The sequence below is a fragment of the Pelophylax lessonae genome (genome assembly GCF_965119305.1).
Source record: "Pelophylax lessonae genome assembly, chromosome: 2".
Classification (NCBI taxonomy): domain Eukaryota; kingdom Metazoa; phylum Chordata; class Amphibia; order Anura; family Ranidae; genus Pelophylax; species Pelophylax lessonae.
Window position 1 is genome coordinate 412,068,888 of NC_138769.1, and position 17,170 is coordinate 412,086,057.

Genomic DNA, 17,170 nt, shown 5'->3' on the forward strand with positions numbered 1-17,170 from the left:
CCCTCACATTCCAAACAGGAGTCAGAGGAAGAAGAGGAGGAAGGGGCGCAAAGTATGCCCTCTAAATGTAAACTGTCCTTGGAAAAGGTGGATGGTCTCTTAAAGGCAGTTTATATCACCCTGGGTTTAGAGGAAGATAAGAAGGAACTATCCCTGCATGATAAAATGTATGCAGGTCTGGACTAACCTAAGGGTTGTACCTTTCCAGTGCATCAGACCATCTCAGATGCTATCAGAAATTAGTGGGCTGATCCAGAGAGGACAACCTTCTTCCCTAAAGCCTTTTAAGAGGCGGTTTCCCTTTGATGAGAACCTAGGGGCCCCCTGGAACAAGGTGCCAAAAATGATGCAGCCTTCTCCCAGGTTTCTAGGTCAACTGACCTAGCATTTGAAGACATAGGAGTCTTGAAGGGGTTCCCATGGATAAGATGGACCAGCAACTCAAGAGATCCTGGCAATCCTTAATGGGCAATCTTAACCACTTGCCGACTGCCTAACGCAGATCTACGTCGGCAGTCAGCCCCTCAAAGGCAAAGTGACGTAGGTCTATGTCGCTAGCCTGAGAAGGTCTAGGGAGCGAGCGCGTGCCGCCGGAGGCGTGGTCACGCACCCCCCCGCGCGTGTGACCGGCGGACCCGATGTCCGCCGGTCACTCGGCGATCGGCGGGGGAGAGGGAGAAAGTCAGGCGGCTTGTGTAAACAAGCTGCCTGTCATTCTCCCCGGTGTATGAAGGATGATCATACGGTTCTACTATGTAGAACCGTCGATCACGCTTCATACATCTGAAGCCACAGCCAATCACAGTAGAAAGCACGCCCCTAGGGACACACACAGCCCCTCCCTCTCAAATAAAGTTAACACCTTCACTACCAGTGTATTTTTACAGTAACAGTGCATATGTATAGCACTGATTACTGTAGAAATGTCACTGGTAACCCCAAAAATGTCAGTCAAGGGTCCGATCTGTCCGCCGCAATGTCGCAGTACCGCAAAAAAAATCGCAGATCGCCGCCATTACGCGTTAAAAAAAAAAACAACAAAAATGACAAAAATCTTTCCCTTTGTTAGTAAACGCGATAACTTTTGCGCAAACCAATCAAAATATGCTTTTTGCTATTTTTTTTTTTTTACCAAACATAGGTAGCATAAAACAAATTGGCCGAAAATGTTAAATTTAGATTTTTACATTTTTTTTGGGGGGAAATTTCATATAAAAAAAATGTGAAAAATATTGCTATTTTTGCAAAATTGACGCTCTTTTTTTTTTGTTTATAGCGCGTGATCAAAAAATCGCACAGGTGATCAAATACCACCAAAAGAAAGCTCTGTTTGTGGGAAAAAAAGGACGCCAAATTTGTTTAGGTACAGCGTCGCACGACCGCGCAATTGTCCGTTAAAGTCACGCAGTGCCGAATCGCAAAATACCCCCTGGTCAGGAAGGGGGTAAAATCTTCCGGGGCTTAAGTGGTTAAGCCTGCTATGGCAGTGACCTGCATATCCAGGAATCTGGATTACTGGCTTAGCCAGTTAAAGCACACATTACGGCAGATTCCCCTAAGCAAGAAATTCTGGATTCTTTCTCCACGGCTATAGCATTTATTGCAGATGCTTCAGCAGAGTCAGTGAAGATGACGGCAAGGTCTGCAGCATTAACCAACTCGGCCAGAAGAGCTCTTTGGTTAAAGACTTGGCCTGGAGATGCAGCTTCCAAGAACAAGCTGTGTGGAATTCCATTCCAAGGGGATCTCCTATTCGGTCCTGAGTATACAGAACAGCAGACAAAAAAAAAAAGGTATTTTCCTATTAAGAAAAAACAGCCAACTAAAAGGCTTTTTCGACCTCAAAAAGCTCAGAAGGATAGCAGGTCCCAGGAGAAGAGGAGAAATTGGTCAACGCAAAGACCCAAGAGAAAAGGAAGCGTTCTCTTCCATCCTCCTGCGTCGACCAGCAAAACGCAATGACAAGACCTTGCCGGTGGGAGGAAGATTGAGGGAATTCCTCCCCTACTGGGCAGCCATAACAGAAAGCCATTATATTCTAGATATGCTGTACCAAGGCTACAAGATCGAGTTTTCAGGGACACCGCCTGAAAGGTTCTTTGTCACAAACCTCCCAAGAGACGCAGCCAAAGCCCTGGCTATGATGGACATGAGACGACGGGGAGTTGTCTAGTACCAGTGGAGGAACAACATCAGGGGTTTTATTCCCACATATTTTTGATAAAGAAACCATCAGGGGATTTCCGTCTCATCCTAAATCTGAAACCACTAAACAGGTCAGTTCTGTACAAGAAGTTTCGGATAGTCTCAATTCTTAAGCCCCGTACACACGTACCGATCGTCGTCATACAAACGTCGGCGGACGAAAGATCTGCCGATTGTACGCTTGTTAGTATGGTGCCTCCGACAGCTGTCTGCGCACATTCTGCGGACAAGAGTCTTTCTTACAAACATGAAAATTTTTGTATGCCGACACCAGAACGGACGATTGTTCGCCAGTCAGTTCAGAATTCTGCCGACAGACCGCAGATTTGCAAGACTGGGCATGCTCAGAAAAGAAAAAACACAGGGAAAGTTAACCATTACATGACATCACTTCTGCAGTCGGCTGTAGTCGGCGGACAAAATTCTTGGGCAGTCTTTGCACTTTTCAACAGACACCGACATCCCGGGGAGAAAAGACGAACGTTTGTATGCCGACGATCGGTACGTGTGTACGGGGCTTTAGTCAGAACCCTGTTAGCCAAAGGATGCTTTATGGCATCAATAAACTTAAGGGAAGCCTACCTGCATATCCCTATAGCACCTCATTCACACAGATTCCTAAGATTGGATGTAAATCTGGGGAAGGAAATGCTTCACCTTCAATTCAAAGCCCTTCCTTTCGGCCTATCATCTGCCCCTCGTATTTTTACGAAAGTGATGGCAGAGTGCGTAGCGCCCCTCCGCCTTCAGTGAATCTCTCTGGTGCCATACTTCGACTACCTACTTTTCTTTGCCCTTTCCAAAGAAAAGCTTCAAGAGGATCTGCACAAAGCCAGAGGTCATCTAGAGTGTCTGGGTTGGATAGTGAATGTCCAGAAGTCGAACCTCATACTGGCTCAGCGGGTTCAGTTCCTAGGGTTTCAGATATGCTCAGTGGAACAAAGAATCTTCTTACCAGAAGATGCAGGTCAAGATCCAAAATATGGTAGCAAGGCTACAAACAAATCATTGGTGGTCAATCAGAAAGTTCATGTCAGTTCTAGGAAACCTAACTGCATCAATACCAGCCATACAATGGGCAAGGCTTAGTTTTTGACCACCACAGTATTTTCTCCTCAGTCTGGGATCACAATCCAGAGACTTTGGAGTTAAAGGTAAAAATCCCCACCAAGGTCAAGAGGAACCTCTGGTGGTGGAGAAACCAAACAATATTGTCACTGGGATTGGCTTGGGCCTTCCCGGTAGACCAAAGATTAACAACGGATGCCAGCAGATGGGGGTGGGGAGCCCACTGGAACCAAAACCTGGCACAGGGAGCTTGGTCTCAGATGGAGACAACAAAATCCTCAAATTGGAAGGAGTTGAAAGCAGTTGGCCTGGCTCTAGCGGCCTTTTCTCAAAACCTCCCAGGGGGCTCATGTACAAGTCCTGTCAGACAACGCCACTGCAGTGGCATATCTAAACAAGCAAGGGGGCACAAGAAGCAAAACCCTACGGCTATTGGCAACAGAAATTCTGCAATGGGCGGAAAGTCGGTTGCTTTCCTTATCAGCAATCCACCTAAAAGGTACACTAAACAATGTGGCAGATTACTTAAGCAGGCAGAAGATCCGAGAAGCGGAGTGGAGCTTAAATCCAGAAGTCTTTATGTTGTTAGTCAAGACTTGGGGAAGACCAGAGGTGGATCTGTTTGCAACAAGAGAAAACGCAAAACTTCCACTTCTCACTCCACAGAAACGACAACTCTCTGGGAGTGGATTCTATAGCCCATCCCTGGAATTTCCGTTTGGGGTATGCTTTTCCTCCTTTCCAACTTATTCCGCTGGTGCTGAGAAAGATCCAGACGGAAAGAGCCTCAGTGATCCTGATCACTCCATAGTGGCCCAAAAGGGTCTGGTTTTCAACTGTCCTTCAACTGACAGCCAAACCTGCTTTTCAGCTTCCTCTTCGTCAGGACTTGCTTCTTCAAGGTCCAGTCTGTCATCCAGAGGTGGAAAAGCTAAACCTCACCTCCTGGTATTGAGGAGCAACTGCTAAAAAGGAAAGGACTTTCAGACGCAGTAATTGCTACTCTACTTTCCAGTAGGAAGAAGGTTACAAGGGATACATATGCAAAATTTTGGAAAATTTATAATACCTGGTGTGGTTCAAAAGATCTAAAATTGGACAGTATATAGTTTCAATTTTGGAGTTTCTACAGGATGGTTCAGGGAAGGGTTTGGCAGTAAGTACCCTCAAGGTGCAAGTATCGGCCTTGGGAGTATTCCTAGAAAAGCCTATTTCCTCAGAATCTTTGGTCACCAGATTCTTCAGGGTCCTTACCCGCTCCAGACCAACACCTATCAAGAATTTTCCCAAATGGGACTTGTCAGTAGTTCTTCAGGCCTTTACAAAAGAACCTTTTGAACCATTAGAAACAATTACGCTAAGAAACCTTTCCCTCAAAACTGCTTTCTTGATTGCAATAACATCAGCAAGAAGAATTAGTGAACTGCATGCTTTATCTATTATTGAACCCTTTTTGTCCATGTATCCGGATTAGTGCTGCAACGATGCGTTGACGTAATCGATTACGTCGACTACAGAAATACGTCGACGTGCGCGAAAGGCGTCGACGCGTCACACGTGACGTCACACGTCCCCTGGGCGGACTGGCCTACCGGGATACCAAGATACGGCCGGCCCGCAGCGCCGCTTTAGGCATTTCCGGCAGGGCCGCTGCATTAATTGGGGCTGCTGCAGGCTGATCCCTCCCACTGTCTCACACAGACGAGATGTCACGCGTCACTCCGGCAGCAGCATGTGATCGCAGGTGAGCCTGAGGGGTCTGCACTGGGAGGAGGGGCTTACTAAGTGGTCTGTACTAGGTGGGAGGGCTTACTGAGGGGTCTGTACTAGGTGGGAGGGCTTACTGAGGGGTCTGTACTGGGAGGGGGGCTTACTGAGGGGTCTGTACTGGGAGGGGGGCTTACTGAGGGGTCTGTATTAATTATAGGATTAATTAGCTAATCAAAAAAACACTCAAGCAAAAAAAATAAAATAAAAATAATCGTTAAGATTAGTCAACTAATCTGAAAAATAAAAGCTAGATTAGTCGACAGACAAAATAATCGTTAGTTGCAGCCGTAATCCGGATAGGATAATTCTCAAAACGGATCCGGGTTTTCTCCCAAAAGTAGCATCAACGAAAAACCGATCCCAAGAAATTGTATTACCAACCTTCTGTCCTAATCCATTAGGAGATAAGGAAAGAAGTTTTCACAATCTAGATGTAAGAAGAATTCTTATGCACTACTTAGAGGTTACTAAAGAATTTAGATCCTCAAATTCTTTTTGTTCTTTTTTCTGGCAACAAAAAAGGTTGCCAGTCATCGAAAGGATCAATTGCCAGGTGGCTTAGATCTGCTATTTTAGAGGCTTACTCCCAAATGAAATGATCTCCCCCGCAGGGGATTAGAGCTCACTCTACTAGAGCTCTAGCCACTACGTGGCCAGAAAAAGCTGGTGCTACTCCAGATCAGATATGCAAGGCGGCCACGTGGTCAAGTTACTTTACGTTTGCACGACATTATAGATTGGACCTTTTTGGCAGCTGGGGATCAGGCTTTTGGCAGAAAGGTCCTTCAGGCTGTGGTCCCTCCCTAAACTAAGTAAGTCTCGATAATCCTCTCAAGGTGCTGTCCTGAAAGACGTTTTAGGGAAAATTCAAGTTAGACTTACCGGTATCTTGTTTTCTAATAGTCTTTCAGGACAGCAGGAGTCCCGCCCTATTGTATACAATTTTTTTGCTGTGATTAACCATATCTGTTTGTGTTCCAGCATAGGCCGGAGGTACTCTTCTACAACTGATGAATGGTGGGAAGCCTCCTTTTTAAAATCTGGTGGATGGGGTGTTTCCTGTTGGTGAGGGTGAGGAGCCATTTCTCAAGGTGCTGTCCTGAAAATATTGGAAAACAAGTTACCTGTAAGTCTAACTTGAATTTTCACTCATGGTTAGTGTTTGGCTGAAGCCATTTATTATCAATCCACTGTGTTTTACTCTTTTTTAAATCATAATGACAACCAAACCTCCCAAATGACCCTGATAAAAAGTTTACATACCCCAGTTCTTAATACAGTGTATTGCCCCCTTTAGCATCAATGACAGCTTGAAGTTTTTTGTGGTATTTGTGGATGAGGCTCTTTATCTTCTCCGATGGTAAAGCTGCCCATTCTTCCTGGCACAAAGCCTCCAGTTCCTGTATATTCTTGGGCTGTCTTGCATGAACTGGACGTTTGAGATCTCCCCATAGTGGCCCAATGATATTGAGGTCAGGAGACTGAGATGGCCACTCCAGAACCTTCACTTTAATCTGCTGTAGCCAATGACAGGTCGACTTGGCCTTGTGTTTTAGGATCATTGTCATGTTGGAATGTAAAAGTATGTCCCATGCGCAGCTTCTGGGCTCATGAATGTAAATTTTCCTCCAGTATTTTTTGATAACATACTGCGTTCATCTTGCCATCAATTCTGACCAAATTTCCTGTGCCTTTGTAGCTCGCACATCCCCAAAACATCAGCGATCCACCTCAGTGTTTCACAGTAGGAATGGTGTACCTTTTCATCTTGGGCCTTGACTCCTCTCCAAATGTTGCGTTTATGGTTGTGTCCAAAAAGCTGAATTTTGGTCTGATCACTCCAAATGACTTTGTGGCAGAAGGTTTGAGGCTTGTCTCTGTGCTGTTTGGCGTATTGATACTTTGTGGCATTTGTGTAGTAATGGCTTTCTTCTGGTGCCTCGACCATGCAGCCCATCTTTCTTCAGTGCCTCCTTATTGTGCATCTTGAAACAGCCACACCACATGTTTTCAGAGAGTCCTGTATTTCACCTGAAGTTATTTGTGGGTTTTTCTTTGCATCCCGAACAATTTTCCTGGCAGTTGTGGCTGAAATTCTAGTTGGTCTACCTGACCGTGGTTTGGTTTCAACAGAACCCCTCATTTTCCACTTCTTGATTAGAGTTTGAACACTGCTGATTGGCATTCTCAATTCCTTGGATATCTTTTTATATCCCTTTCCTGTTTTATACAGTTCATTTACCTTTTCCTGCAGATCCTTTGACATTTCTTTTGCTTTCCCCATGACTCAGAATCCAGAAACGTCAGTGCAGCACTGGATGAAAGATGCAAGGGTCTGTCAGGAGTCCAGAAACTCATTGACCTTTTATACACACACACACACACACACACACACACACACACACACACACACACTAATTACAAGCAAACAGAGCACAGGTGAGGATGGTTACCGTTGATAGCCATTCAAACCCCTTTGTGTCAATTTGTGTGCATGTTATCAGGCCAAAGTGGAAGTTGGTAACTAGTTTTGACACCGGAATTTATTCCATTTGCTCTGGAAAGCAAACACCCTAAGGTATTTTCTGAAGGGCATTGTGAATCTTTTGAAAAATGCAGGGAAAAAAATGAAAATGTATTATCCCCAGTTCTCTTCCTGGACATAGCCCATGTAGAGCTCCTCCTATCGAAACATTAAGCTTTGATTTTAGTTTTTAGTGTTTCCTCTGGATCAGGGTATCATGTTGCCATTGGAACTGATACGGGAAACTCTATCTCTGGGCTGTGGCTCTCCTGTCTTCAGTGTCGGAAAGTCCATACTGGCAGCATGTTCATTTTCCCTACCCCCCCCCCCCATGGAAGCTTTTATGTTCCAGCCTCTCCTGTTGTTGCTGCAGACTAAAGCCAAGAATAAAGGTCCAGTCACTGCCTCGAAGAAGAAATGTGCAGTCTGGGCAGCTAAATTGGGACCTTTCTGGATTTTTCAATTAGTGCCGCCTCATCCCCACACATTAATAAATAAAAATTACTTATTTGCAAGATTTTATAACCGAAATGGAGAAAGGTTGTGGTGCGTTTTTTTTTTTTTTTTTTTCATGTATTTAGCAAAAAAATAAAACCTAGTGGGGATCAAAAACCACCAGAAGAAAGCTCTATCGGTCTTAAAAAAAAGATGTAATTTGGGTATAGTATTGCATGACCGCGCTATTGTCTTTCACAGTACAACAATGCTGAAAATTGGCCTGGGTGGGAAGGGGGTGAAAGTAACCAGTAGGCAAAAGATTAAAAAAAAAAATTGGCTCCATTTATTTATTTTTATAACTGGCACCTAGATTCAAAGCATAATTCAAATTTGTCAAGTCCTGTTGTATTTTGTGAGCAGAAGACATTCTGAGAGTGGATGGAGAGGCCAGCACTATCCTTCACTGAGAATTGGAGTACTCCGTTTTATGCACTGTCTGTGAATTTGGGCATGAAAAAATTTAATTTTTCAGTAGACAGCAGTGGACATTGCTGGACAGACATGGGGCTCAGGTGAGTATTAGGGGGTGCTGGGGCGGCTGCTACAGAATGGTGTGTGTTTTTTTTTTTATCTTAATGCATAGAATGTGTTAAGATGAAAAAAAACCTTCTGCCTTTACAACTCTAAGATGGACTAACATTCTAGTAAAGCTCACCCTCCTCTTCATATGAAATATTTTATTCTTTAGTTACTCCCCAAATATTTACATAATAAAAGGTTCAGTTAGTTGGCATGCATCAGTGGTAGTTCAAGTTGTTCTTCTTTTGTAATAATGGTAATTTGCAATCTTTACATAAGGCATATAATAAAGAAAAACACTGTTGCATTGTCTGTAGTGTCCCCCCCCCTTTTTTTTTTTTTTTTTTCCTAATCATTAGTAGGGTCAAATTGACGTTCGTTTTTGATGAAAAAAAATTGAAGTAGCAAGATGGAAAATTTTACTCAAGCAAATTAATTCTATTTTCCATCAGTGTATGTGGTTTTTCGCTAAGCCAAGTCCATTCATTCCAAAAACAAATGTTAAAGTGATTGTAAAATCTTGTGTTTTAAAAAAAAATAAATAAATAAATAACAAACATGTTCTACTTACCTGCTCTATGCAGTGGGTTTTGCACGGAGCAGCCTGGATCCTCCTCTTTTCGGGTCCCTCACCAGCTCTCCTTGTTGTGTGCCCCCACAGCAAGCCGCTTCCTGAGAGTTTTTGTTCAAAGTTCTCTACTTCTATTGCAGGCTTGATCATGTTTATTTGCACACTTTTCGTGCAATATATGATTTTTTATTTTTTTCATCCTCAGGTAGGTTAGCGGTACTATATTTGTGTATTTATATTATTTGATGCTCTGAAACTTAACTGTATACCACTGTTATCTCCAGGCACATAATGGCAAACATTATTGTAAAAGCAGGGGCGCCCTATCTTAATTTGCCATTGGTTATGAAGCAGCATGCCCAGTTTCTTCCACATTGTCATCCGTGCTCACTCAGAGTAAAGTTGCCCAAATGGATTAAAATGTGTTTGCTTCTGTGCTTCTGTGTTTTTTGTTTTAATTTTGATCATTGGCTGGTCAGAAAAAAGGAACCATTCTTGCTGTTGAGCATGGTCAGCTCAGTCCATGTGCTGGGCTACCCAGCAGCATATCCTATGCTTCTCCATACTATCATTGTTTGCTGTTTGACTCCTGTTTTACCAGTTACCTTGAAGCCTTCCTGTAATTCTAAGCAGGGGGTGCTGTCTGTAGTAGGAAGGATCCTGACTTGGTGCTTGCCCCATGCTCTTCCCGGCTCAGGTGTACTGCAGCTAGAAGTTGGCGCTTGGGCTGCAAATGGCCTGTAAATTTATGGATTGCTTGTGTGTGTATGTATGTGTATGTATGTGTGTATGTGTGTATATATAATATATATATATAATTTTTGTGTGTGAAAGGGGCCCCTCATTTTTTTCCAGTCTTAGTTGCTTGAAATAATTCTAATCCACACAAAAATCTAAATTGTATTGCTGGGGCACTAAAATCATTCAATGTAATGTTGGGGAGATTTGAGGAAAAGGTTTGGGACACCCTGTACTGTCCTGATGATATCCCAAGCGGAAGGTGATACTTTAAGATCTATAGTGAACAATGTGGAACCTATTTTTTTATGTAGACCAACTGGAAGCAAAAGTAGTCTTCATGCCAACATTCCGAATGTAGTACCAGTGTTCTTGGGTTTGGTTTCATATTGAAAAAATGGCCTTCCTGAACCTTTATCCCCCCCCCCCCCCCTGATGTTTTTAAAGGTTTTAATCATGCCTTTTTTAGGTTCCTGAAGTCGCTTTCGATATATTTTATTCCCCAGACCTTTCACCGTTTTTGTTCCCCATCTCTGGACTCGTTCTATTTAAATCAATATTTTCATGTAAGTGAGGTCTCCAGAACAGGGCACAGTATTTTAAATGAGGTCTCACTTAAGATCTATATAAGGGAATCAGGACCTCCTGCTGGTGACTGGGATTTCCTAAGGGCCCCTTCACACTGATAAGTTTACCTTGCAAGAAAAAAAAAGTTTCCCTTTAAATCCTATGGGTTTTTTCACATCCCTGCTTTACGGGTGCTGTGCGTTTTGAAAGTGCTGCATCTTTGGTTTTGAAAACCGCACCAAAATGCAGCGCCCCTATTGTGAAATGAAAACCCATTAAAATTGTGGTTAAAAACGCACTGCGGTTTGGTGCATTTTTTGAGTCCCCTCTATATTTCACAGGTACAGCCAATCCAAAAACACACAGGAAACCTCAGAGAAACAGCAAATTTACAGTTTTCGTTTTTACTGTAATTTTGCTATAGAGCAGTGTGAAAGACCCTAAGGCTAAAGCTACATAGATCTTTATTAGCTCAGTCATGCTGCTAAAATTTGGTAGCCATTAATTGCTAGGTAAAGCAATGGCGTGCTAAACAGTTGGTACAAATAGTTCCCTATGCTGTAAATTGCCCAAGTAGCTTGTAGTCACAATTTTTAATCCTGCATATTGGCTCAATTCTTGATCATTCAGAGCAATTCTGGTACTATGTGCAACAGCATACTCCATGTGTAGCTTACTCTGTAGGGAAACTATTTGTTTCATCTATTTCAATAATGCTTGTGCTCCTACCAGTTTTAGTAGCGTAATTGAGCTACTAAAACTGTCATCTAGCTCTTAACATGCTGCAATAAACAAATATCACATGTTCTCATTTATTTATTTTTTTTGTATAGTAAAGAAGTGGGTTTCTGCTTGAAATGTACGGTATTTTTAAATAAAACTCATCTATTTTACTGCAGGAAAATAGACAAGTGTAAGTGGGTTGGAAAAGGTTTAGAAGTAATTTCACTTTTTCTGAACAGAATAAAATGGGATATTGACAAATTTGGTACTAGTAATACCTGAGCAAATCTAAGCTTCTTGTTAGTAGGGGCTGCAGGTGGCTAGAGTGCAATCCCATTATACCCAAATCTTTACTCTTTGGTAGGTCATATTTCCTTTTACTGTCATCTTGGTAATCATAACTGTTGTACTTGTGATTCTTGATTATTTGAGTATTCTAAGATTATACACAAAAGAATAACAACGTATCCTTCTCTCCATATACACCTGCTGGGTCAAACTTTTTATCTTCCATGTCCAGTGTTGGGCTTCAAAAAATATCACAATCCAAAATTTCTTTCCTAAGTAATCTATGCTCCGCACTTTGATTTTTTTTATTTTTTATTAAGGCCTAAATCACACATTCTGCGGCTCACAGCAGGGGGTCCGGGCCGTCCCTGTTCACGGATTTCAGGTGTGAATCAGATCTGAATTTCTGCCTGAAGTTGCACTTGATTGCGCCAAAGACGCACAGGACTCTTTTTAAATGCAGAGCACAGCCACCCTGGAGGTGTGTGAACCGGCTCCATTGAGAGCCAGTCACACTTCCCTGTCATGCGAATTGGATATGGGGAAAGCTGATCTGTGTGAACCCAGCCTGAAGGTTCCTTTCACTGCCCAGAGAAGCTCCACGCTTTGTAGTTGGGTGCAGCACTTACAAGTGTCACTGTGCAAATAGCAGAAACCGTTCCCAACACAAACCTCTCCTGTGCCTGCTATGGTCCTGGTTTGCATGCACACCAATCCTGGCCCTGCTTCCGCCTTACTGCTAGTGGGACATCACATTTTTTTCTTTCTCCAGCTCCTCTTCCAGCGACTGAAGTCCTCCCACTTTTCCCCACCCTCACTGGCTCTCACCATCCTTCCAAAATAACAAATGCTGCTTGTGCAATAAAAACATCTGATTTGTTTATTTACTGTAACATTCAATACTCGTGCTGGAGTTGCACCGATACTCATGCGAACTCCCTGATACCTTAAACCGATACCTTTTTGTGGTGGGATTTGAGCTCATACTAAATGAATGGGCTTAAATCGCACTGCAAAGAATCACGTTATTTGAACAGGAATGCGGTGGCAATTCCTGTCTGAATCGCATGCCGTTTCCCGCACCAATCCTGTGTGAACCCAGGCTTATCATAGCGACTTTAGTCTGGGTTCACACGGGAGTGGTGCAGGAATCACACCACATTCCTGTTCAAATAGCATGTGATTCTTTGCAGTGCGATTTGAGCCCATTAATTTTCTATGGGCTCAAATTGCACCGCAAAGGTATTCGTAATCATTCTCAGTGAGTACTTGAGCACAATTATCAGTACTCGTACTCGCTGATAAGATCATGTCAGTGCACCCCCTAACTCGCACAAACACTGTAGCAGATTTAAAGGCTGCAAGCTCCTCACTGGTAACATCTGTCTGAAGCCCACTCAACAGCGGATTCCAGTTGTGCAGTTCATGATGCACCTGTCAGCAAGGTAGGGACAGGATTTGTTACCTCTGGGAACTTGTAATTTGTACATCTGATTTGGGAGGTTCTGCCATAGTAGTTCCTGCTCCAAGAGGTGTGTGCTGGCCACTTATGCTGTCAGCTGCTTTCTACAGTGAGTTTCGCACTTCTATTTAACATAGAACACATTTTTTTGGTAATTGTTGGTAAAAATATTTAGGAGTTTGTTAGTAATGTGTTTTTTTTTTTTTTTTTTTTTTTTTTTTTTTTGTTTTTGTTTTCTCTAAAGCTGCTTAAATCACCACAGACTACATCATGAATGGCCAACTTGACCTAAGTGGCAAGCTGATTATTAAGGCTCAGCTTGGAGAAGACATTCGCAGGATTCCAATCCACAATGAAGATATCACCTATGATGAGCTGGTCCTGATGATGCAGAGAGTATTTAGGGGAAAACTCTCTACCAATGATGAAGTAACCATCAAGTATAAAGATGAAGGTATGTTGCCTGGTGTCTGAAGGTATGTTGCCTGGTGTCTAGTGGTGCACCGAAATTTTTGGCCGAAAATGGGCTTATTCCATTTCGGCTGAAAATGGGTTAAAGATGCCGATACTAAATATGGCCGCCGCGGGCGCAGCGCAGGTTTCAAAAGACCCCGCCTCTGGCCGGCGGCCCGCCTCCTGGTGATGTCACTACTACGATGTGCATGAATGAACTAACACACCGGACAAGCGGCCGCTAATAGCTGTAACTATGTGAGCGCTTCACTTCCCTATCAGGCGGATACCTCCGCTGACAGGGAAGCTAAGCGCTCGCATAGTTATAGCAATTAGCGGCCGCTCGCCCGCCCGCCCGGTGTGTTAGTTCATTCATGCACATCGTAGTAGTGACATCACCAGGAGGCGGGCCGCCGGCCAGAGGCGGGTCTTTTGAAAGGAAGGACACAGGAGGAGCCGAGTGAAAGTAGGGAGATTGCATTGGGATGGTGAGGGACGCTGAGGCAGTGGGGGGAGATGCTGAGGCGGGGGGGAGGACGCTGAGATGAGCTTACCAATGGTATTAGTATTATGCAGCATGAGGGGGTTAATGGATTGCCACTGCTGGTCACTGATAAATTAGTGACCGACCAGTGGCAGTTAATTAACCCCTTTGTGCTGCATTAGTGCAACCAGTATCAGTGTTAATTAACACTGATTGCACTGATACTGGTTGCACTAATGCAGCACAAAGGGGTTAATTAACTGCCACTGGTCGGTCACTAATTCATCAGTGACCAGCATTGTGCAATACATTAACCCCCTCATGCTGCATAATGCAAATACCATTGGTAATTAAATTAACCACTATACTGTGACAGGGTGGCAGCTACAGGTGTACGCCTGCCTGCTTTTGGTGTATGCCCCTGTTCTATCTATTTTAAAATCATTTGGGGGAAAAAAGTCATTTTCGGCTTTCGGCCCAGAATTTTCATTTCGGTGCTTCCCTACTGGTGTCTGAAGGTATGTTGCCTGGTGTCTGAATTAGAGAGGAACTGGGACAGGCTGAATTTTAACCATTTACCTAATTGGATAAAGCCAGAAGTTAATAGGCAGTATGTAGCAGAGAAACCTTTTTCCCAAAAAGATGTAGAAGGAACCTTGGAGTGAAAAAACTGCTCATAATCTTAAAACTGCTGATGTACAGTCCACTTTCTTCTAAGGGGCTTACTAGTTTTTATAGATTGCTTTGTCTTCTGCAGATTAATCCTCCTTGTAACATTATATTCTCAAATATCCATAGCATTACTCACTGCTTAACTTAAGAGGAGCTCTTCTGTTCTTCTGTGTTCATCATCTTTGGCCGTCTTGATTAGCTGGGCCACTATGACTGAACTTCTATGCATGTGCGTAGGGGTTAGTTTATCCTGTCACTGAGGCATGCCGAGAATGTACACTGAACTGCGCATGCAGGTGGTGAAGGGCAAGCTAGGGGTACATTTCCACAGGATTGGCTTGTATCGCTGCATTTAAAAACTTTTCTTTGTACAGCTTGTACATCTTTGGTACCTGCTGCCACATTTTGAATGCTCCCCTTGGGCCACTGACTGATCCATCTGCAGTTAGAGCACCAATCATTTGGCTTCTTTGGAAACCTTTTTAGATCTTGTTTTTGAAACCTGAAATTGCTAATTAACATGCTTCTAACTTTAATCACTTGCTTTTGCAGTTTGTGTTTGTGATTTAATTACTTTGAAATATTTTTTGTTTTTTATGTAGGGTTTTTTTTTCCCTTCCCCTTATATTTTGTCCATCTGTGTGTAAAATATACAGTATAACATAAACAATGATGCAGATATAGATATATTATATTTTTGTGGCTTGTATCTTCTAATTAAAGAGATAGTATGAATCCCTATTTAAAAGGTATGCCCTAAAAAAAAAATTAACTTTTCTTTCTGGCCTTCCTTTTTTTTTTTTTTTTTTTTTTTCTGTCTGCCCCAAGCTTGGCTGAGATGTTTTCATCAGTAATGTATGTTTAAACACGGTCAGCAAATGCAGTATTTCAGCCAGCCAACATTTATTGGTTTGCCACATCATCATACTGCGTGGAGAAATAAGCTTAACAATAGACAAACATTGCCACATGGTGGTGCTAACAGACTGTGCATAATACAGCACTGTTCTTTCAGGAACAATTTCTTCCTTGTGTTTTAAATATTCTATTTAAAGTAGCACACTGACTTGTATAATAATTTAATCTCTGAAGACTTGTGTCTTGTGGAATATATAGCATTTTAAAGTATAACCTAAAGGCCAAATGCTTTCGTTCCGTTTTTGGGTAGAGGGGGATATATTAGAGCACCTGTCAGTTTTTATTGTTGTCTGTTATCCCATTTGAGAGATTCACCCTCTCTATTTGTCCTGTTTACCATTGTTATTTTGGCTATGGGACAGGAAGTGAGCATACAGTTGTACTAATAATTTTTACATACCCTGGCAGAATTTATGATTTCTTGGCCATTTTGTGGAGAATATGAATGATAACATAAAAACTTTTTTTTCACTCATGGTTAGTGTTTGGCTGAAGCCATGTTTTAGCAATCAACTGTGTTTACTCCTTTCTAAATCATAATGACAACAGACTACCCAAATGACCCTGATCAAAAGTTTACATACCCTAGTTCTTAATACCGTGTATTGCCCTATTTAACATCAATGACAGCTTGAAGTTTTTTGTGGTATTTGTGGATGAGGCTCTTTATCTTCTCCGATGGTAAAGCTGCCCATTCTTCCTGTCAAAAAGCCTTCAGTTCCTGTAAATTCTTGGGCTGTCTTGCATGACCTGCACGTTTTGAAATCTCCCCAGAGTGGCTCAATGATATTGAGGTCAGGAGACTGAGATGGCCACTCCAGAACCGCTTCACTTTATTCTGCTGTAGCCAATGACAGGTCAACAGCCTTGTGTTTAGGATCATTGTCATGTTTGAATGTAAAATTACGTCCCATGTGCAGCTTCCGGGCTAATGATTAAATGCAAATTTTCCTCCAATATTTTTTTGATAACCTACTGCGTTCATCATGCCTTCAATTCTGACCAAATTTCCTGTGCCTTTTGTAGCTTACACATTCCCAGAACATCAGCCATCCACCCCTGTGTTTCACAGTAGGAATGGTGTACCTTTTTCATCATAGGACTTGTTGACTCCTCTCCAAATGTAGCGTGTATGGATGTGGCCAAAAGGCTTAATTTTGGTCTCCTCACTCCAAATGACTTTGTGCCAGAAGGTTTTGAGGCTTGTCTCTGTGCTGTTTGGTGTATTGTAAGCGGGATACTTTGTGGCATTTGTGTAGTAATGACTTTAGGGCTGCCACGACGCGTCTACTACAAAAAATTGTCGACGTGCATGAAAGGCGTAGGCCCGTCAACGCCCCCTTGCCGGCCGCAGCGCCGCTTGAAGCATTCCCGGCCAGGTGAAATCACCCCCCCCCCCCCCCCGGGCTCCGTCCACACCAATGTCGGAGACAAGAGGTGAGCACTGACCGTCTCCAGCACCCCCGTACTCCGCCACAGCTTCTGCCGCAACACATTCGCCATCCTCCCCGACCACCCAGGTACTTAGAGATGTCACATGTGCGGCGCTACACCGGCTTATACTATACTGTGGCGGCTTGTAATGGTCTGTACAAGGTGGGAGGGCTTACTGAGGGGTCTGCACTTGGAGGGGGGACTTATTAAGGGGTCTGTACTAGGTGGGAGGGCTTACTGAGGGGTCTGTACTAGTGTACTTGGAGGGGGCTTACT

At 43.1% G+C, this 17,170-nt stretch overlaps 1 protein-coding gene across 2 annotated transcripts in view; it reads left to right on the forward strand.

Annotated features, from left to right (window-relative positions):
* The window catches only part of TFG (trafficking from ER to golgi regulator), a 60,267-nt gene that overhangs the window by 9,012 nt on the left and 34,085 nt on the right, over positions 1-17,170 (forward strand). For both annotated transcript variants that reach the window (XM_082245215.1, XM_082245216.1), the window contains exon 2: positions 13,178-13,387. In XM_082245215.1, coding sequence (XP_082101341.1) covers positions 13,204-13,387 — 184 coding nt within the window. In that variant the 5' untranslated portion in view covers positions 13,178-13,203. The remainder of the gene's footprint in view (positions 1-13,177; positions 13,388-17,170) is intronic.